At 36.6% G+C, this 22969-nt stretch overlaps 1 protein-coding gene across 3 annotated transcripts; it reads right to left on the bottom strand.

Moving 5' to 3' along the window:
- Positions 1–5257: 5257 nt before the first annotated feature.
- On the bottom strand, positions 5258–22377 carry LOC140823906 (protein root UVB sensitive 6-like). 3 transcript variants are annotated; one of them, XM_073185486.1, is made up of 13 exons: positions 21872–22377; positions 21544–21642; positions 17169–17282; positions 15240–15311; positions 15042–15152; positions 14837–14956; positions 14130–14231; positions 13945–14017; positions 12177–12260; positions 6978–7042; positions 6760–6861; positions 6509–6685; positions 5258–5796 (listed from the first exon to the last, which is right to left on the bottom strand). In XM_073185486.1, the coding sequence occupies exons 1-13, from the start codon at positions 21944–21946 to the stop codon at positions 5731–5733; spliced, it is 1260 nt and encodes a 419-aa protein (XP_073041587.1). In that variant the 5' UTR covers positions 21947–22377; the 3' UTR covers positions 5258–5730. The 3 variants fall into 3 exon arrangements, 2 of the variants coding, with proteins under 2 accessions (XP_073041587.1, XP_073041586.1); XM_073185485.1 differs by having other exon boundaries at positions 21876–22377; XR_012116317.1 differs by lacking the exon at positions 5258–5796 and having other exon boundaries at positions 6760–6889; positions 21876–22377.
- Positions 22378–22969: the final 592 nt, after the last annotated feature.

Here is a 22969-nt window from a genome sequence, read left to right as displayed (position 1 = left end):
AAAAAGAGACAAAAACAATCTCGTAGTCACCTCGAAATATATCGAGACAATATTGGAGGAAATAAAGTGAAACTGGGTTAATGTCTCAATAAAATGCACATAATTGATCTACTATATTGTGTCAATAAAGTTTTAGAATTGTTCTCATACCATTATAAATAGAATGAGAATTATGCACAATTTGTTTTTCATGTATTTCTTTTTCTGAATGCAAAAATTTTTCTTTTTGAAAAAATATTTTATTGAAAAATATTAACATTTTATATGACATACATATGTCGCACAACCATGAAGTAGCAACATAATCATTATATAACACTTAACGTACACATACAATTCTTAAATTTCTTCTTCATTGTGCTTTGTTGAAATTTAAATCTGAATCATTCTTGATTTTAACATTTTGCTTTAAATATGATTTAATATATATGTATATGTTTTATGTTACTTAGTTGGACCTAATTTCAAATATCTATAAAAAACGTGCTTGAATTATATCATACAGAAATTAGGACATAATATGTAGGACCGAGCGCTTGCCGTTTTACCAAAAGCTATAGCTAGTAGTAATGGTGCAAATCAAATCTTTTAAACCTCACATATGCTCAAACACCACGGTTCGGCCGCTTTACCAAGCAGGGACAATTATTGCACCCAACAATCTTCCTCCCAAGAATTGAACTCCTTGCAATTAATGAGAATCGAACCCGTGATCTTGGCTCTGATACCAATTGTAGGACCGAGCGCTTGCCGCTTTACCAAAAACTATAGCTAGTAGTAATGGTGCAACTCAAATCTTTTAAACCGCATAGTAGCTCAAGCACCATGGTTCGACCACTATGGTGCAACATGTCTCTTTTTTTTCATCCACTATGTTTGTCTTAACTTTTTTGTTCGAAATTTGACGCATTTCGTAGACTATATGTATGAAAAACCAAGAAATTATATAATTCACATAAATCATTTATTATTCTCTTCGTACAACAGAAGACCCAGAATATGTGGCTTTGATTGGTATACTCTCATACTTATTTTTATATAAACTAACCAATTGCCGCCAACAATACTAACCAAAACGTATAAAAAAATCATAACGCAAAGAACCTCGATATGAAAAAAAAATGATAACTTAAAGTTTAAAAATAATTTATTTAGTACAATAACAAAGAAATTGAAGTATATACGAGCAATAAAAAGCATAAATCACTCTCCAATTAAATATTAACTCATATTATTCACAATTTGTATAAATTTTCCAATATTTTTTTCAAATAAAGAGAAGACGCCTTATTAATGTCATCGTTTTATAGATATTAATTCCACTTCTTTAAAAAAAACACAAATGAAAAATGGTGACTTGAAATCATAATAAAACCATTTAGAAAAGCAGCCGTAAAAATATAATACAAAGTCACACAATTTTTCTTAAACCATAGAAAAATATTATACTATTGACAAAATATATCTAGCAACAACAAAACATGCGTTAACTTGTGATATAATTAAAATTTAGAATAATGCATAATCATTGAATTAGAACAAAATCGCATTCCAAAAATCTATTGGATATTATATATTTTAATAATTTATCCATATTTGTCGTTCATCAGAGAACTCTTAGACCGACCAAATTTTGTAGTTCACCTATTATTTTCATAATAAATAATATTACAAAAATAATATAAGCAAGAACATAAAAACTCAAATTAAAATGCCTTCTATCAATCTAAGTAAAAAAAATTGATTAGAGAATATAATAATATCGTAAAAAAATTAAATATTGATTTATAGACAGAAGTTTGGAAATATATTTGCCCCAATAAATAAAAAATATTATCTCTTGATAATCTGATACATAAGGTAAAAACGAAGAAATATTTCAATTTTTTTAGTATTTTGTAAGTCACTTCAAACTAAGTAATCTAAGCAAACAGAAAACATGCATTATGTGTTTAAAAATTAAAAAGATATCTCAACAATAAAAAATTGAAAATAAACATTTTTGTTGGATATTTGATTTTGTTTCTCTTTTCTTTGTGCAAACAAACAAATCACATAAACAATTCAAACACAATTACATGATCATACAAATGACATATAACAATCAAACATGTAACGCTAGGGTAAAAAAACTCCTCTCATTGCAAGAACACAAAATAATCAAATGGAGCATATTATTTAGTAATATTTATTTAGCAGCATTTATAAAAAAATTGACTAAATAACTTAAAAACAGTGTTTGAAATCACTTACAGACAAACATTTCTCTCAATCACATATCTCTATTGACACATAAAGATTCTGAAAATATTTTTATTTTAAACGACAGAAAGAAATTTTGTATGACATTAATATTTATTAATAATTTATTTTTATTCAGTCCGACTCATTTCCCTTTGTCTTCCTATTATTTTTTGACGGCAATATATAAATTTAACTAATAAAAATTAAATTTAAAATTAAATTAAAATAATAATTAGTTTGATTGAGTTAAATACACTATTAATGATCTTATTAAACTAAGATAAAAAATGACTTAAATAACACTATTAACATGACAAATTGTAAAACAAAAAAATAATATAATAGTAAGCTCACAAATGAAAGTCATATATTTAATAGATTAATTAATAGATAATATATTATTTAGTAATATGTATTTAGCATCATATATTGAAAATTGATTAAATAACTTAAATGTTTGCAATGAAATCACTTACATACAAACATTTTCTCAATCACATATTTTTGTTGATATATAAGTAATCTATATATATCTACCTTCTAAATAGGAAAAATATGTTTTATATGACGTTAATATTTATTAATAATGTAATTTTATTCAATCACACTCATCTCTATTTGTTTTCCCATTATTACCTTAATGTTCGTAATATTAACAATTTATTTAAATTTATAACATTATCATAGTGATTTTCTGTGAATTTGATGTCAATGTAAATATTAAAGTAAATAATTTTAAATTTAAAAATAAAAATATATTAATGATTATTATTAAATTAATAGATGAAAAAAAAATAAATATATATTTATGATAGTGCTTTTATGTAAATTTGATGTCAATGTAATTATTAAAGTAATTAATTTTAAATTTAAAAATAAAAATATATTAATGATTATTATTAAATGAATAGATGAAAAACAAACAAAAAATAAACATGTATTTATGATAGTGATTTTCTGTGAATTTGATGTCAATGTGAATATCAAAGTAATTAATTTTAAATTTAAAAATAAAAATGTATTAATGAAATGATTATTATTAAAAGAATATATGGGAAAAAACATTTATTAATGATTATTATTAAATGAAGGTAAGAATATTTATGTAAATTATTATAATTAATAAATGAAGATAATGATATTTATGTAAATTCACAATTCACATTCATATATATAGATTTGTATATAGATATAGATATATATTAAACCTCGACATATAAATTTATAATTTCTTATTTTATGTTTTGTTAAATATAAATTTTTTTGTATTATTTGTAAAAACTAAGATTATGAAAAATATAAGTAATACATAAATTGTAAAAATAAGTTCGAAACCTACAAATTTTTTTGTATTTTTTTGTAAAAAACTAAGATTATGAAAAATATAATTAATACATAAATTGTAAAAATAAGTTCGAAACTTCTATTAGCATAATTTTTTGTATTATTTATTTTAATAAAAGAATGTATAACACTATTACTATTATTTGTAAGGTATTTTCACAAAACCAATTCATTTTATAAATAATATTATTACATATTGATTCGAATCATTAGTTGTTGAACAAATATTTTGATATTATTTGTAGTCATGTCATGAAAGTGAGTGAAAGAGTAATAAATAATAATTAGTCAATGGATTAATAATAATTGATTAAACAAAGTGTCATTAGAATACAATTTTAATGAGGATAATAGAGGAAATTCACAATTCAATTGGTATATTTATATAGATATAGAATATAGATATAGATATAGATAGATAATTAATAAATTAGTCATAAATAATATAGTCCCATTAGTAATGAGCTTGGACATTCGGAGCCAGGTTGGATACTTTTATGTCAGAAGTTTACAGATTGAGCCCGAAAAAGTTGATGCTACTGAGAGGCGGGGATGCGAAGGGGGAGGAAGCAAAATATGACAGGCCGATTAAAATTTAACTTTCAACCTGATCGAGATTATTAACTGTCACTAACTGAGTCTAAGGCTCCAATTCCTTGACGAGTAAAATTAAGTGTTTAATTTCAAATTTATTTAATAAAACTTACCATATAATCCCAACTTTTGTTATACATATTACAAATGTTAATTACAATTTTTACGAGATTAATAATTAACAAATCTCTGAAAAAAAAAACTCTTAAGAAATTTTTTTAAAAGTTAATTTTGTTAAACGAGTCTCTTACTCGACCCATAAAAAGTTTTATATTTTATGCTAAAAATATTAATTTTTAATTCAGATATTAATCGGATCAACTCGTATCACAAAATACTCACTCTAAATCTTTTGGTCAAGATTCTACTCGAGATTAAAAATCAAGCTTCTTGAGCACAAGCTCTATCTATTAGAAAAACACTTGTTGAACTTGAAATCAAGCTTGAGTAAATAATTTCCTTTTCCGAAGCACACCTCTGGAGGCGAACCGCGAGCGTGCCCCCCACTTTATTAAGCCTGGCAAATTTCATTGCTTCGGAGTCCCTAAGCAACAGACTTGTTGAATATTAACAACACCACTTGTTTGTTATCGTTGGTTCTGTGATGGCCGAAATAATCTGCGGGTTACAAACTTCCAAATTTTGACTTTAAAAAACGATACGAAATTAAACGAAGTATACTTCAGAAACAAAATGAATTTTAGTACACACATCTCTCATAGATCCATTTACCAATAAGTAGAGAATACAGATGCCCTTCTGGCACATGATCGAATTAATTATCATACATCCATTGAACAATAAATATATGTTTATTTTTATTTTTTCATCATTTGTCGAAGAAATGTCGGTATAGATTTTTTGATACAAACAATTAGACATTTCCAAAGTAAAAATATTAAAACAAGAAATATAATTAAATGAGTTTGGGAAAAAATATATATTTATTACCCGAATGAAAAGCTAAAAAGGAGGAGGTGGATGATCTCCACGACCATTCCTATAGAAAAATTAGGAAAGGAAATAAACGAGGCAAAAAAGCAAAATATCTGCGCAAACAAGTACAGGAACGTGAAAAAAGGATAAAATATTAAGGCATATCACAACCGTTTACAGTACTGAATCTAAATTGAAGCACACTGAGAAGGTATACAGAGTATTCTCGTAACTGAATATACATAGATAAACTAAATATATCTAAAAGCACATGGAACAGGATACGAAGTATACAGTATATATTATATGTAGAACAAAAAGGCAACGTAGAATCCTTTATAACTAGATCAGAAACATAATCAAAAATTGTGAATCCATGCATAATCTGACCTCCCCAATCATCACATGTAGTGCCAGGTTCGACTTCCGAGTAGCAAAGTCTCGGAAGTGCATTTGAGGCCAAAACTGATTTTGATTATCGTGGTTCACATGAATCTGACAACAGCAGTTCTGGGCATGTTCAAGTATAATGAATGATAACGAGCAAACTTCACATCTTCGGAATCCATTGATATTTTTACAGGATATTTGGAACACTAATTTTGTCATATCTTAACTGCCCAATTCACATAACCGTGCTCTGCCGGGATTAAGCAGTGATTCAGACATAACCCAACCCTTCAGAAAAAAACAAGGTGTCGGTTTATTGAGAATATATTAAAAAATAATCTTACAAATGAAAGAAATAGTAGGGACAGGTGCTTCAAGTCAAGTTCCCATAATTTTTATTTTGTCGGAACATATTTTTAGCGTTCAGTTTTGTTAGAACGTATTTATGTTTCAGTAGATGGATGAATTACAAAGTTTCTAGAAGTTCTTTTAAACCAAGCACTATCTCAGTCCCACTGATGATGTTAAACGAACTCTCAAACAACAAGAAACATTTATCGTATTGAGTGGGGCAGGCTGAAATTCGGCCTCAACTTTCTCTTGCTGTTATCAAAAACATTACCAGGACAGAAAATCAAGCATTTGAGATCACAAAGTTGAAGCATTAAACGCACATGAACCTGATAAACAACAGCGAATCATGATTCTAGGCTTTCTACTAGTAGCCTAATGGTTCAAAGCATGAAGCTAGAGCTGTCGGTAGGGGTTATATCGGCCCTTCCCAAAAATATCTATTTAGTAATACTCCCCCATTACTGGCTTTAGATGAAGCATAGGACAAATGAGATTTACACAATTTAATGTCATGCACAATTTTACCATAGGCTCCACTGAATCAATAATAAAGAACTATTTAATATTAATGCAAAGTAGCTGAACTTAGGTGCTTCTCTATTCAAATTTCAAAATTAGAGAGGAAAATAACTAGGCCTGCCCTCACCTGTTCCATAGCTTTATTCTTGAACAGTCCATATAAAGCAGACACCATCTGATATGATTCAGCATTATGAGATTGAAGATCAGACAATGTTGGTCCAACCGAGAAATCATGCTCTCGTTTCCCAGGGGAAGACATGTTCTTATTGGAGGTGTGAACAATGTGAAAAAGCACACGAGCCTGTAATTGAAAAGAATTTAGAAAGAAACACCAACAACGGTAGTCACTATAATATCAAAAATCATCAATCTTACATGAAAGGCAGCTTTCAATATATCATCAGACTTTGCTTCATCCTTGAATAGAGCATATATTTTGTCCTTCGAAGAATTATAGGTAACAATATATTGCTCTTTCTGTTGCCAAAAAAAATTCATTATGCCGCTGTAAGCCATTAAAAGTCGTAATGGACAATCACGTGAATGTACAGCCCGAAAAATAAAAATATCTTCTGCTCAGCATGGTAGCATACCTCAAAAATTGGCTCCACAGCAAGATATGAATTAGGATCTTGGAATGCGTCTTTAAACCGCGGACCTGCAAAAGTAGTAGAAAATAGTATGATCTGTAATTTGGGGAATAAAATATCTTAACTTTTATTGAACACCAACCCTAGTATATATAGTACATTTGAGAATAGATAGAAACTAACAACTAGCATAAAAGTAGGAACTAACAACCTCCCAACAATCAGAGAGGAAACTAAAAAACAAATAAAAGATAAGATAGGGACTAATGATAAGATAAGGAATAACAAAAAGAATTCAAATAAACTGCCTATCCTAACACTCCCCCTCAAGTTAGTGCATAAATGTCTAATTGTCTATCATGCCCAACTTGCTTATACAACTCTCAAACATCGGTCTAAACAATCCCTTGGTGAAGATGTCCGCAGCTTGCTCGGTTGATAGGACATATGGAGTACAAACCAGCCCATTATCTAGCTTTTGTTTTATGAAGTGTCGATCCACTTCAATGTGTTTAGTCCGATCGTGCTGAACCGGATTGTGAGCTATGCTAATCGCTGCCTTATTGTCACAATACAGTCTAATTGGAAGAGTAGCCTCAATTCTCAGGTCCTGTAACACTCGTTGAACCCAAATAGCCTCACATATCCCATTAGCCATAGCTCTAAACTCGGCCTCGGCACTGCTACGAGCTACAACATTCTGTTTCTTACTCCTCCATGTGACGAGGTTCCCCCACAAGAAAGTACAGTAGCCCGAAGTTGATTTCCTGTCAGAAATGGACCCAGCCCAATCAGCATCTGTACAAACTTCCAACTTCTTGATCTCACTCTTCTTGAAACATAAGCCCTTTCCTGGACACCCCTTTAGGTACCTTAGGATTCTGTTAACGGCTTCAAGATGGTCTCTAGAGGGAGCGTGCATAAACTGGCTCACTAGGCTCACAACGAATGCTATGTCTGGTCGAGTGTGAGATAGATAAATCAATTTACCTACGAGTCTCTGATACTGATGCACATCTGCAGCATTCTGAGTGGTGGTCTCCTCGAGTTTTTTATTTGCATCTATTGGAGTCTCAGCGGGTTTACAGTCACTCATGCATGTCTCTCTTAGCAAATCCATGATGTATTTGCGCTGAGAAACAGCCAGCCCTTGCTCGACCGAGCAAACTCCATAGCTAGAAAATACCGAAGCCCACCTAGATTTTTGATCTCGAATTCCTTTGATAGTTTTTCCTTCAACGAACTCATCTCTCCAATATCATCACCTGTGAGAATAATGTCATCCACATAGACAATCAAAACCGAGACTTTCGATCCCCGAGAACTTTGTGAACATAGTGTGATCGGATTGCCCCTGCACATAGCCTTGTTTCCACACAAATTGGGTAAATCTTCCAAACCAGGCTCTTGGAGACGGCTTGAGACCGTATAGAGCCTTCTTCAACCTGCAAACTTTCTTACCACATGTGCCTTCAAATCCGGGAGGAGGATCCATGAAGACTTCTTCCTTTAACACTCCATTTAGGAAGGCGTTTTTCACGTCAAGTTGTTGAAGAGGCCAGTCCAAATTTACAGCAATGGACAGCAGCACCTGGACAGTATTCATCATCGCAACAGGTGCAAAGGTCTCCGAGTAATCGATGTCGTATGTTTGTGTGAAGCCCTTGGCCACAAGGCGTGCCTTGTATCTTTCAAGTCTCCCCTCTGCATTAAATTTCGGTGTAAATACCCATTTACACCCAACGGCAGACTTCCCCACAGGCAGCTCCTCAAGAACCCAAGTCTGATTTTTCTCAAGTGCACCAAGTTCCTCGTGTACAGATTTCTTCCACTCAGGACTTTCTAAGGCTTCTTGAATATTTCTTGGTATATGGACAGAGGAGACATTACCTGTAAACATTGAGAATTGTGGACACAATCTAGAATAGAAGACAAAGTTGGATATAGGGTATTTGGCACATGATCTTCTTTCTTTTCGTAGAGCAATTGGGAGATCCAGAGGGGTAGGGGACTTACCTTCAGAAGATGGCTCTGAGTTGGACTCATGGTCAAGTTGAGATATGATGTCTCTCCCTCCTTGATGTGAAACCCTTCGCTGGTAGACTTGCTCATAGAATTTTCCTCTTTGAGTACTACCTTTATCAATTGGTGAAGATTGAGAAATACTTGGGCTAGATTCTTTATTATGCAAAATTTTTGAGTGGTCCACATTTATGTGGTCAATGTTTCCCACAATTTTAGGACTCGCTGATATAACAACCGAGTCCTCATGTAATCCAGGGATAGTTTCTTTATTCTCGGAAGTTAATTCAATAGAAATATCAGGACTTTTAGTATTTTCATTTATTCCAAAAATAGATTTATCACTCTGATTGTTAGAGACCGAAGGAGGCAACAAAAAACCTAAACCATCATCTTCACTAGTCCTTATCTCCCCTTGAAGATGAGACCCAAAAAACGGAATTTCTTCAAAAAACGAAACATCAAAAGATACATACAGTTTTTTTGAAGTTGGATCAAAACATTTGTATCCTTTTTGAGTGGAACCATAGCCAACAAAAACACATTTTTTAGCCCTAGGATCTAATTTACTCATGTTTCGATCAAGATTTCTCACAAAAACAGTACATCCAAACATTCGCAGAGGTAGAGAATAAGAGAACAATTTCGAGTTTGGAAAAATGTCTTTGAGAATACCTAGGGGAGTTTTAAAATTGAGGACTTTAGATGGTAATCTATTAATTAAATAGACTGCTGTTAGAACTGCTTCGCTCCACAAATATTTCGGGACTTGATTAGAGAACATAAGTGCTCTGGTGACTTCTAATATGTGCCTATTTTTTCTCTTAGCCACACCATTCTGTTGTGGAGTATCAGTGCATGAGCTCTGTTGGACGATACCGTGCTCCTTAAAATATTTGCCTAAGGTTTCTTTAAAATATTCCCCTCCATTGTCATTTCTTATCATTTGGATATTTGTTTGAAATTGATTGACAATCATGTTGTGGAAAGTTTTAAAAATCTGTTCAACCTCAGATTTTTCTCTCAATAAAAAAACCCAACAAGCACGTGAGTGATCATCTATGAAAGTGACAAACCATTTTTTTCCGAGAAGACCTGTAACACTAGAAGGACCCCAAACATCACTATGGATTAGTGAGAAGGGTCTGCTAGGTTGATACATTTTTGGTTGATGCACAGCTCTATGATGTTTAGCGAGAGCACAAATTTCACACTTAAACAATGAAGGATTTTTATTCAGAAACAACTTTGGAAACAACTTTTGCATATAAAAATAACTAGGGTGTCCTAAACGATAATGTCATAAATAGACTTTATTATTCAGATCAATAGAGGTAGTCTCCAAACCAGAGAATGCTTGAGCAACTTTACAAGAGTCGGTTTCCCCATCAAGGAAGTAGAGTCCACCATATTCCCTAGCATTGCCAATCATCTTCCCCGAGTCCACCTCCTGAAAAACACAATGAGAGTTAGAAAATTTAGCTTGACACAAGGTCTTGAGTTAGCTTGCTAATAGATATAAGGTTACAAGACAATTTAGGAACATGGAGGACATTTGAAAAGGTAATAGATGGTGTGAGTTTGATGTCTCATACTCCTGCAATCGGGTTGAAGGAGCCATTAGCAATCCTAACTCTTCTATTACCTGCACATGGTTTGTAAGTGGAGAAAAAAGGAGACGAACCAGTCATGTGATTGGTTGCACCTGAATCTATGATCCAGGTACATTTGGGTTTAGAACACATGAGAGAAACAATAGGACGTTTACCATTTTGTGCGACATGACAGTTGGTAGAGGATGGGGTTGGATTTGAGGTTCGGAGTAACCTAACAAGTTGGTCTACTTGGTCCTGAGTGAATGGAAACTGTCCAGAGTTGATTGGAGTTCCTTGAGAAACCTCAGTCACCGTTTGTAGTGTCTTCTCAGACCGTTTCTTCCAACCAGGTGGCTTTCCGTGAAGCTTCCAGCAAGTTTCTCAAGTGTGCCAAGGTTTATGGCAGTGGTCACACCAGGGCTTCTTCTTCTTATCAGTATTTGGAGTTGAATCCGAGTCTCGAGATACCAAGGCTGAGTTATCGCTTATCGGGCCAATAGTGTTCTCGGCCTGGTTATGCATCACCTTCTTCCTGTTTTCTTCTTGGCGAATTTCAGAGAAAACTTCTCTGATCGACGGAAGTGGTTTTCTTCCAAGTATCCGTCCTTTAACTACATCGAGATTTTGATTCATTCCAGCCAAAAACATGTAGACCCGATCATTCTCCTCCCTCTTCTTTTGTCTCGCATAATCATCTTCGTTGGCCCAGACATCATCGTAGTGTTGATCCAGCTCCTGCCACAAAGCCGCCATTTCATTATAGTAAATGGTTACCTCACGATCACCTTGTTTCAGATTCCAGAGTTTTGCCTTCAACTCGAATATCTGAGATGAATTCTCGGAGTCTGAGTATGTCTCTTTTACAAAGTCCCACACATTTTTCGCAGGCTTCATGAACATATGTGGTCAGGCGATTGAGGTGTCCATGGAGTTGAGAAGCCACGCCATCACAAGAGAGTTTTCTGATCTCCATGTTTTGTATGTTGGTCCTGTCTCAGCCGGTTTCTCTGCTTCTCCAGTCAAATACCCCAGTTTTCCACGCCCATCAATTGCAAGTTTTACAGACTGTGACCACTCCAAGAAGTTTTGCCCATTTAGACGATGGACAGTAATTTGAATCGAGGTAGATGTCATGTCGTGAGGCGAGGATGAGGTAGAAATTCCAGAGGTTGCCTCTGATTCAGAGGTTAGCCCAAACGAGCCAAAATTTATTCCGTTGTTGGCAACCATGACAGGTTAGGGACCATGCTCTGATACCATGTAATTTGGGGAATAAAATATTTTAACTTTTATTGAACACCAACCCTAGTATATATAGTACATTTGAGAATAGATAGAAACTAACAACTAGCATAAAAATAGGAACAACTAACAACCTCCCAACAATCAGGGAGGAAACTAAAAAACAAATAAAAGATAAGATAGGGACTAATGATAAGATAAGGAATAACAAAAAGAATTCAAATAAACTGCCTATCCTAACATGATCAACATTTACACAAATAATGTGCTAAAATAAGATGAAAAGCACCAAAATATGCTAAGCTCATGTGAGGGCCAGCAAAAGATATGGTTTTTCATGTACCAAGAACAATAGGCCTGTGTTCCTTCCATGGAAGATTGAATATATTTTCCATTGAATTTCCCTCGTGTAACGTTGGAACTTGCCCTGGAAAATAAGGATATGTTAAAGTTAGAGTGGAATCATAAGGTGTAAATATTTTTCTACTAGAAGCACAAAATTCATGTCCTAATTCGTTTCCAACTTGACTGGGACGAAAGGGATACCTTATCCCTCTTGCTTTGCTGAAGGTATAGACAAACTAGAAATTTGAGCCATTGTTTTTTGCAAAGTTAGCCACGCAAGCATTGGCAAGCACTCTCTGAAGCATCTCTCAATGGTCAACCACCATGTTCAAAAATATTTACAGAAACTTGTTTAAAAATATTCTAATGGCCTTTCTTCCTACACTCAAACTTGGTTTCATCCAATATTTCCAAGCCAGATCCTCATGCATGTGTCTTTGTACAGTCCGATATCAGCCCCATCCTTATGAAGATATCGTATATTTTTCCAAATGTACCAGGAGTCCATCACCCAGATAACATCGAAGGTTCTCCTGAAATTAATTCAATTGGTTGTTTCTATATTTGATCAAAAATTTGGTGATTTCTAAGTTGAGCGAGGCCCTCGTTAATGAGGATTGGTTGTAAGTTGATTTCCATGGCCTCCCTAACTTCTTGGTTTGGGGCTGTTCATCGGATCATTTGCCCTGTATTGTCTCGCTTATTCAAAACAACAGGATGCATCACCCCTTTAAATTCTCCAATATACGGGTTTTACATGATTCGTTTTTTAAGATTGTATTGAGATGTTGGTCTTTTCATGTTCGAGCACTAGACAATTTTCAGTTTGCCGCAAGCTACATTACTGACAATAGATTTGAAGTGCCTTAATGACTTACACTTCTACCAAATTGCTAGTAGGGTTAAGGATGCTAAATTGAGTTTGAATCTGCCCAAGCTCACTAGCTATCAGAATCAGATGAGGATGAGGGCCCCCAATTGACCGACATGCTCGGATGCTTCTGGAAGCTGAGAGCTCATTCTATCCTCAAAGGGACAAGCGCCTTTATTTATCCAAAGTGGTTGTTGCACTAGGTTTTTATTTATTTTTTTAACAATTTAGTCAAAAAGAAAAACTGAAGAAAATTAAGTTGTTGCTACTTGTCGGCACAATACCCAGATGACTACTAGTAGTGACCAAGATGCAGAACACGAACTTCGATGCAAAGATTTCGTGAATGAATTTTTCCTTTTTTGCATTTTCATTATTGACGAGTTAATTCAATAAGTCTCCTTACACGGAAGATAGCACATTGTCTACACACATAAACTAAATTATAACTTAATGAATTGAACTCTTGCCAAAGTCATTACTCTCTCCGAGGTTTAACCAATATTATGCATATTCAGCCTATCTCCGAGACAACAACGTGAAATAATACTTCATGAAGCGAAGCCTACGACCCTACCACCAGGAATAAGTAGTTTTCTCATGGGGACCGACCAACTTTCAAGGAGACCTAATATTTTCCTTAATTGGGTTACTCGAAAATTAATAGCACGTAACAACAGCTTTCTTCACCTGATAAGCGGAAAGGAACAAGAATAAAAGGCAAATGTTTGTTTGAGAAGTTCTGAGCATATGTTACTATGGTTTCCTACCAAAATAAATAATACATTCCTCACATTCTCCAATCAATATGATATACAAACAAAAACAAAGCCTAAAGGGAGATGAACAACAAGCGGCACAAACACACACGGGGAGAAGACAAACTCATTCTGACCTGTCTTCAAGAAGGATTCAACTGCCACAGTTAATCTTGCCCGATTCAGCTTATGCAATACCACAGATTTCACCTAAAAGAACAATAGAATATTCATCTCAAATCAGTAGTTATATTAGCTGGGAGAAAAGAAAGTAATAAACAAATAGAGAAACAAAAGTTCCAGTGTTTTCTCTCTATCCAACCTCTTGGTAAGAGCTCATCAAATACCCACATGAGAGCAAAGTAAATGTGGTAACCAAGGATGGATTTTGCTTAGACAGCATAATGCTCAGTCCAGTTCCGAGCTTCACAAGAAAGAAATTCAATAATCAGTTCCAGCGAAGAGATAAAACTGGTTCGAATTCAAAATGCAAGAACTAAAGTCGCAATTTTTCTGTCAAAAAGTCAAAGACATTCATGACAACTCAGAAATGAAATATTCTTCATAAGCATTTAGATTGATAGGACCAAATATGTTAAGTAGGTAGGTGGCCAGGTTAGACCCCTTCCTTTTGTACCCCCCCTTATCCAAGATCATAAAATTACTTGGTGGTTAACGACTCTAATTAACCCGTAGTTACCTTCTCAATCCCGCTTCCACACACCCAGTGCTTCAACTTGCAAAGTATATTTCCTTCCATTCCACCAGTTTCACATTAGTGACTCTTCGTCTGATTTTCAAATATATGAATTAACAGTTTGAATTTATCACTGAGAGGATGTAAGAAAAGAACTAGACTTCTAAATTTAATAATAATCCTCTCATATCTACCCCTAAACCAGGAATCTGCAATAAATTGGATTAATCCATTCACTCGTGGGCCGGAAGTTTTTGAATCAGTTTATTTCGCAGTAGTGCTCATTTTCCACAATTTACAATGTTGTGATATTTTCAATCAGAAGAGCATACCAGATCAGCCATATTTGCAACACATTCTCCTTTGGCAGTCACATCTCCAATATTTTCGCCCCTAGCAAAAGCTTTGTAGATTGGGGTTCGAGTTGAAGCAGATGTCACAGCAGCAACATTCTATAAGGAAAGCACAATGAATGTCGACATAATTAGCCAGGATTGCATGACGCGGACAAGTGAAAGTGACAATAGATGATACAACCTTGGAAACATTGGCTACACAGGCCAAAGGAAGAAATAAATGGGGAACAACAGCAGTTGCCAACTCTAAACCAGCTCCCAACTCCATCATGATATCGCCAGCAAACCTAAGCTGTGTAAGAAAAATCATCAGACAAGGTGTTATTTCTATAAATTAAGTCACAAAAGCATCTCCTTTGACCTCCAAATTTTTACATACCTGCTTTAGATCATAGTCAAATTTCTTTCCCTGACGAGAAAATAGCATCTTCCCAACCTGTCCAGCACCATCCTACAGTTAATTATATCAAGGAACACGATATAGATAACTTTATCACAGGACTTCATCTAGACCATTGTATGATTGTTTTAACTGACATTAGCAACTCAATAAAAATCCATATATTGTTGTTGAGTAAGTAAAGCAACATGCATTTACATCCAAGAGTACCTCAATTTTAACATACTTTAATTTGCTATTTTAGTCTCATTTGCTTTTATCATACGTAAATGTAATTCAGAAATTTTGGCAAGTGGTGGTTCAGTGCATATGTTGGACGGTATGATTGGAGAGAAATCAAAGAATATTTGAGGAAAAAGAGTCAAATATGGACACATGCTGGGAGAAGATAAAGATTAATGTTGCCGTGTGGATTGGAATTCACGAAGAATTCAAGAACGTTTCAGTTTTTGATATATTAAGACATTGGGATTATGTGTATCACTAGATTTTTGCGTTCTATATTGTGCTTCTTAGGACAGTGAACTCCTAGTCCACTGTTGTAACACTTAATATTATATCCTTAATAAAGTATTGTTTCCTAGCAAAAAAAAAATGTAATTCGGAAATAAATAGCATAGTTCTATTTCATTTTTCTATCGATGAGGTTTTTACATGTGTTTGATATGTGCTACATTTTATAGCTTCAATTCCGAAAGAACAAATTCCACTTGAAACAAAATGATATTACCCGATATGTCTTTGGGGTAGAAAGGGTGTAAAACAACTAATTTTTAATGAGTTTCTGAAACATTAATTTTTTTAAAGACTCAGCGTTAAAGAAGCCCTTCCAAAATTTCCTAAAAATAAAGCAGATGTTAAATCAATGCTACACTTCAAATAGTGGAAAGCGATGGATGTAAATCAAATGAAATTTAGACGTAAATTGGAAAGTTCGGTCCATAAGTTTCCTAGTTGATTATATGTAACTCAAAAGGTGAGCATTGTTCCTAACAAGCACTTACAGGAAAGAAAAGACGCGATAAAAATTAGATTCTTACATCCAGATTGGCATGTTAGCAGGACAAAGATGCATACTATTTTTCACAGTTTTGAGGTATTTTCTACATCTACAAAACTTAATATATTGCTGGAAGAACAACTACATCCCACGTAGGCTCCACAAGAAAATATAGAACATAATAATTTGTGAGATTCTTCTATCCCATAGCTAATCTTTTCAGTGAGGGCTTTTCTCTCGAGCTTAACATGTGTTGTTAATATGAGCAAATGCAGTAGAATGGTTGACTTAGGAAAGGTTACTATCAGTGTCAATGATAATGTTGTGTGCATATTATATGTTGGATTAAGATGTTTGGGAAGAATATTGATAGATGAGTGAAAGACGTCCAAGACCATTTTCTCAAGGGGTGGATAATATTACATCTAATATCGACTCCAAAAGTAATTGTGGAATGGTTAATAAGTTTGGAGACTCTCCAACCTAGAGATCTGGTCTTCTAGCTTTGGTTTTTCCTCTAAAAATAATAGCAAAATCTTTTACCATGAGAAAGATACAATACAAGAATAATAAGTAATCTAAGTACTACTGGATTGTTTAAAAATATGTGCTGAACATGATAAATATAACGTTCAATAAAAAAGAGGTCAATGTATACAGAAAAAATAGAGGCAGCCAAATTTCGTGATTTGCCTTCAACCCACTACTTGAAGCATATATCTGTTACCAACTACCCCTGAGATTTATTTCAAGCTTCAGGGTGTCAACACTTTTCTGTCAAGCATTTGAAACATGTCCTAACTTTCTAGGATACACAAAAAAAAAACCCAAGCACCTCTAAAACTAAAATGTAAAAAACATTTTTGTCTTCATTTTTTTCCAACTAAATTGCATTAATTTTATGATACCTTTATAATCCAGTTGATAGCCACAGCTCCTGGTACAGCTCTATTTCTTGATACTCCCACTGAACTTAGAAGAGTTTGAGTTGTGAAAACACTCATTGCCCCGCCAAAGAAGTACTACAACAGAATGCATCACAAAGGAGCAGCAACTAAACATGTCACCATGCTATAGTATATAGCATGCAAGCACATTATCAATGGTCTTAGCTTGTGCAGGTTAGATATCTTTATTGGGTAAAAAAAGTAGGTAAACCCCGGATCCCCTTTAGTTACTCATCAACCTTTCGATTCAAAAAATGTAAAAGAGTACCTTTGTAGTAGCCCGAATGCCGAATTGGGTAATCAACGGACTAATGGTGATTAATCATGATCGGAAGGTCCGAAGATGGTTCGGAAGCACCGAAGTGTTCGGAAGGTCCGAAGTGAGTTCGGTGGATCCGAACATGAGGTGTCAAGAGTCGATGGACACGTGCATGATCGGACGATCCGAAGTGTATGATCGGAGGATCCGATCATGAGCTGTCAAGAGCCAATGGACACGTAGCGTTCGGACGTTCCGAAGTGATGTTCGGAGGATCCGAACATGGCCTATAAATAGTGCTCGGATTTCTCATTTGTGACTTGCCATTCCTTGAGTTAAGTCTCCTCTTTGAGAGTTTTGGAAGGATTCTAGGGCTAGTTGTTGTTCGAGCGATAGCCAAGAGCTGCCGGGATTGGTAGCATAGCAGCGCCGGAGTTTCGAGGCAATCGACATCAAAGGGCTGTCGACGGACGAAGGTAAACCCTAAACCTTTGGTAGTACTAGGGAGTACTGGTTTTGCTAGCCGAGCATGGTAGTATTGTTCATTGGGTATGCTTTTGATGAATAGGCTTGGATTAGACCTGTTGTCTGGTTGTTCCAGTGGATTAGGATTGCAGTGATAGAGGTACGAAAGTACTATCCGAGATATCCTGGTTGAGTATACATTCATATATGTGTTGCATGATTATCTGTTGCATTGTTATATATCATATGATGCATGCTATTATGGCACGAGTTATGATGCATATTGCATTTCATGTTGAGCCGTATCTCCTTCGAGATAGCCTTTGCTGTTGAGCTGTATCTCTTTCGAGATAAGCTATATCTTGGGGCCGCTCAGCCCTGTCTTGTGGACGCATGGACACCGAGAGTACACAGTGGCCGACGGGTCGGGAGGGCTTCGGTGGTCCGGGACATTTTAGGTCCACGTCCGTCTTGTAGTGGATGCAGTGACCCAGAGGTGTACCGCGCGGCACTATCCACTTGGCGCCTCTAGACTGAGCATTGTTGAGATCCTTTCCTTTGTGACTCCTGTTTCTTGACTACCCCGGTATCATGATCATAGCATGTGCATTTCATATAGGTCTGTATACTCATACTTTTGTACTGGGCGTTCTTATCGCTCACGTCCTCGGTTTTGTTTATTCTTGGACACCCCATTCCCACGGGGCAGGCCTCAGGTTGGACAGCTCAGGAGGAGCAGGAGGAGGACGTTGAGTAGCTGGTTGGTTTAGTTTATCGGTATTGTTTTGATTCGATATGGTTGTATTGGATATTTTATTTTGAGTTATTCTAGACTTCGATTGGGTTGTATAACCATTATTTTGTTGACTTTTCCGCTGTTATCTCTGATTATTGTTAATTAGGTTAATTGCATGCTTAGTTCTTGCTTAGTAGGTGATTCTGGAACGGGTCACTACATTTATGGTATCAGAGCATGCGTACGTTTTTGGGATATAGATTTCTGTTTTGGGATTTCCGTTGACCAATTTACTAGTTCCTCATTCTATGTTGTAGCGATGGCTGACCACTTTGGTGATGAGAGTAGTCAGGGGAGTGTAGGTCGTTGGGGCGACCAGGACGATCGTAGGCGGCATCGTGAGCATCGTCATCGTCGGGATGGTCCTAGGCGTTTCGATATGCATCGTTTCATGCAGATGGGGCCTAAGCCTTTAGTTGGCGGTGAGACTCCCGATGATGCGGAGGATTGGATAGAGCGCATGGAGAGTTGTTTTCGCGCATTCCAGTGCACCGATGAGCAGAAGATGGAGACCCTTAGTTTTCTTCTCGAGGGCCGTGCTCGCAGGTGGTGGCGATCGACTTCTGCGCCGATAGTTCAGTCGCAGGGTAGAGCGACGTGGGCCGATTTCCGTGCAGCGTTCATGCAGCTGTACTTTCCTCCAGCCCTTCGCCAGGCCAAGACGATTGAGCTCCTGAACCTTAAGCAGGGGAGTATGTCTGTTGATGAGTATCAGCAGAAATTCTTCGAGTTGTTACCCTTTGCGCCTCATATCAGTGGCAGTTCTGAAGCCAAGTACGATCATTTCCTTCAGGGCCTTAACCAGGAGATCTTTGATCGAGTCACTGTCTGTGATAATCCTACTTCGTACGATGGGTTGGTGAACCGGTGTCGCCAGGCAGAGATCAGTCTCCAGCGTGGTAGGGCTATTTTTTCTTCTAGACCTTCGCATACTTTGAGCCCTCGACCTCAGTCTTTCAAGAAATCTGGTTCTTCTTCTTCTGGATCTGGATCAAGGTCTAGCGGTGATGTTCGCTTTGGTGAGAAGAAGGATTCTTGTGCGCATTATGGGAAGAACCATCCATCAGAGCAATGCCGATTAGCAGCAGGAGCTTGTTTTCAGTGCGGAGAGATGGGTCATCTCAAGAAGAATTGTCCTCAGTTGCGAGGTGGAGCAGGATCTGGTTCTGGATCTCAGACGACTGTTCAGCAGAGGAGGCAAGGTCAGGCTGTGGGTAGTTCGAATCTTCGACCTCGTGCCCAAGGTCAGGTTTTTGCGCTGAACCAGGATCAGGCTGCAGATGAGAGTCAGAGATGAGAGAATTGAAGCAACAATTGAGATGTAATAATGATGTTGTTTTTATTTCAGTTTTGTTCATTCTATAAACTTGATTTCGAGGACGAAATCTTTTAAGGGGGGGAGAATGTAGTAGCCCGAATGCCGAATTGGGTAATCAACGGACTAATGGTGATTAATCATGATCGGAAGGTCCGAAGATGGTTCGGAAGCACCGAAGTGTTCGGAAGGTCCGAAGTGAGTTCGGTGGATCCGAACATGAGGTGTCAAGAGTCGATGGACACGTGCATGATCGGACGATCCGAAGTGTATGATCGGAGGATCCGATCATGAGCTGTCAAGAGCCAATGGACACGTAGCGTTCGGACGTTCCGAAGTGATGTTCGGAGGATCCGAACATGGCCTATAAATAGTGCTCGGATTTCTCATTTGTGACTTGCCATTCCTTGAGTTAAGTCTCCTCTTTGAGAGTTTTGGAAGGATTCTAGGGCTAGTTGTTGTTCGAGCGATAGCCAAGAGCTGCCGGGATTGGTAGCATAGCAGCGCCGGAGTTTCGAGGCAATCGACATCAAAGGGCTGTCGACGGACGAAGGTAAACCCTAAACCTTTGGTAGTACTAGGGAGTACTGGTTTTGCTAGCCGAGCATGGTAGTATTGTTCATTGGGTATGCTTTTGATGAATAGGCTTGGATTAGACCTGTTGTCTGGTTGTTCCAGTGGATTAGGATTGCAGTGATAGAGGTACGAAAGTACTATCCGAGATATCCTGGTTGAGTATACATTCATATATGTGTTGCATGATTATCTGTTGCATTGTTATATATCATATGATGCATGCTATTATGGCACGAGTTATGATGCATATTGCATTTCATGTTGAGCCGTATCTCCTTCGAGATAGCCTTTGCTGTTGAGCTGTATCTCTTTCGAGATAAGCTATATCTTGGGGCCGCTCAGCCCTGTCTTGTGGACGCATGGACACCGAGAGTACACAGTGGCCGACGGGTCGGGAGGGCTTCGGTGGTCCGGGACATTTTAGGTCCACGTCCGTCTTGTAGTGGATGCAGTGACCCAGAGGTGTACCGCGCGGCACTATCCACTTGGCGCCTCTAGACTGAGCATTGTTGAGATCCTTTCCTTTGTGACTCCTGTTTCTTGACTACCCCGGTATCATGATCATAGCATGTGCATTTCATATAGGTCTGTATACTCATACTTTTGTACTGGGCGTTCTTATCGCTCACGTCCTCGGTTTTGTTTATTCTTGGACACCCCATTCCCACGGGGCAGGCCTCAGGTTGGACAGCTCAGGAGGAGCAGGAGGAGGACGTTGAGTAGCTGGTTGGTTTAGTTTATCGGTATTGTTTTGATTCGATATGGTTGTATTGGATATTTTATTTTGAGTTATTCTAGACTTCGATTGGGTTGTATAACCATTATTTTGTTGACTTTTCCGCTGTTATCTCTGATTATTGTTAATTAGGTTAATTGCATGCTTAGTTCTTGCTTAGTAGGTGATTCTGGAACGGGTCACTACAACCTTTAAAGCTCTCCACGTCATGTAAGGAACATAAGAAGGTGTAACCGAAACAGGAAAACCTTCTGGAACTACGTAGGATCTTATAAAAGTCATCAACTCCTGGAACAGGCACGACCGAATTTAGGCAAGATTAAGGAAGGTATTTCATAATATTTCGTGCGCAAATGTACAGTTGCAAGGTATTTCATAACTTTTCTGTGACAAATGTCCATTATTACATCAAGGTCTTTGACTGCAGTATCAGGCCGTTAATGAAAATAAAAAGTTCAATCGCTCAATTAAATTATTTTAACGAAGCTGAAAAATGGAAAAAAGAGGAAGAAAATACCGACATCAACGGGAGCCTTGGGTGACTGCAAGCAGACAGCACGAATACAATTCTTCTTAAATTGCTTCGATCCATGACTTATAAAATCATCGTTCTCAGCGAAGTATTTCCATCTCCTGCCATCGATCTCCTCGCAACAGATCACCCTCAAGCTCGAATCCACAAATTGATCATTGGAAAGTCGGTCGAGTCTCAAATCCTGCCGCTCCGGCGTCACCGCCGCTGCCGAGGGGTACGGAGGAGCCGCTGATGCTAGGTTTGCACTAATGCAAAGCGTCTCCCGCACTAGAAGCCTCGAATCCGCGGACGCAATTGTTTGGGAAGTCGAATTCGAAGGGTGCTTGAATCGCATATTTTTCAGAATTTGATCACACTTTGATTGCATATATATAAATGTTTTGGGCGTATCTATCTATATAGAGAGAGAGTAGGAGCGAGAATTCCTCGTTTTGGTTTCTCTCCCCTCCCGGCATGTGACGAGAGAGCGTTTTGATAGAAAAGGCGGGGGAGCGCGGGGGGGTGGGGGGAGCGTTTGATTCGATGACGTGTGGGTGCAACGAAGACGACTGAAACAGACACGTGGAAGTTAATGCAGCACGGAAACCCACACTTACTGCTGTGAGCGTTTTTCGCCCGTTCGATATCTGTTTTATTATGGTAAGTTATATTTCTTAAAACGGACACGTGGAAGTTAATGCAGCACGGAAACCCGCACCCACTGCTGTGAGCGTTTTTCGCCCGTTCGATATCTGTTTTATTATGGAAAGTTATATTTCTTAATCTTAATTTATGAAAAATATAATGGTGTGATTAACCAAAATTCGTTAATTATAACATTGATTTATCATCTTATTAACGTTTTAAATCAAATTTCTTCCTTGTACATTATTTTTATAGCTCAATGGATAACTATATGTGTTGTGAATTTAAATTGGTTTGATTTATGAGATCAGGAGATAAATTTGAAATATGATGATGATAAGTTATTTCTCGACTCCAAATATCGCTGAATTTTATTATTCGAAACAAACAATTTACCCTAGAAAATTCATACTAAAAAAACTATTTTTTTATACAGAATGTGATGGTTTGAAATTT

This window comes from Primulina eburnea, chromosome 2 (genome assembly GCF_022965805.1).
Source record: "Primulina eburnea isolate SZY01 chromosome 2, ASM2296580v1, whole genome shotgun sequence".
NCBI classification, from domain to species: domain Eukaryota; kingdom Viridiplantae; phylum Streptophyta; class Magnoliopsida; order Lamiales; family Gesneriaceae; genus Primulina; species Primulina eburnea.
This window is presented reverse-complemented; position numbering and strand designations above follow the sequence as displayed.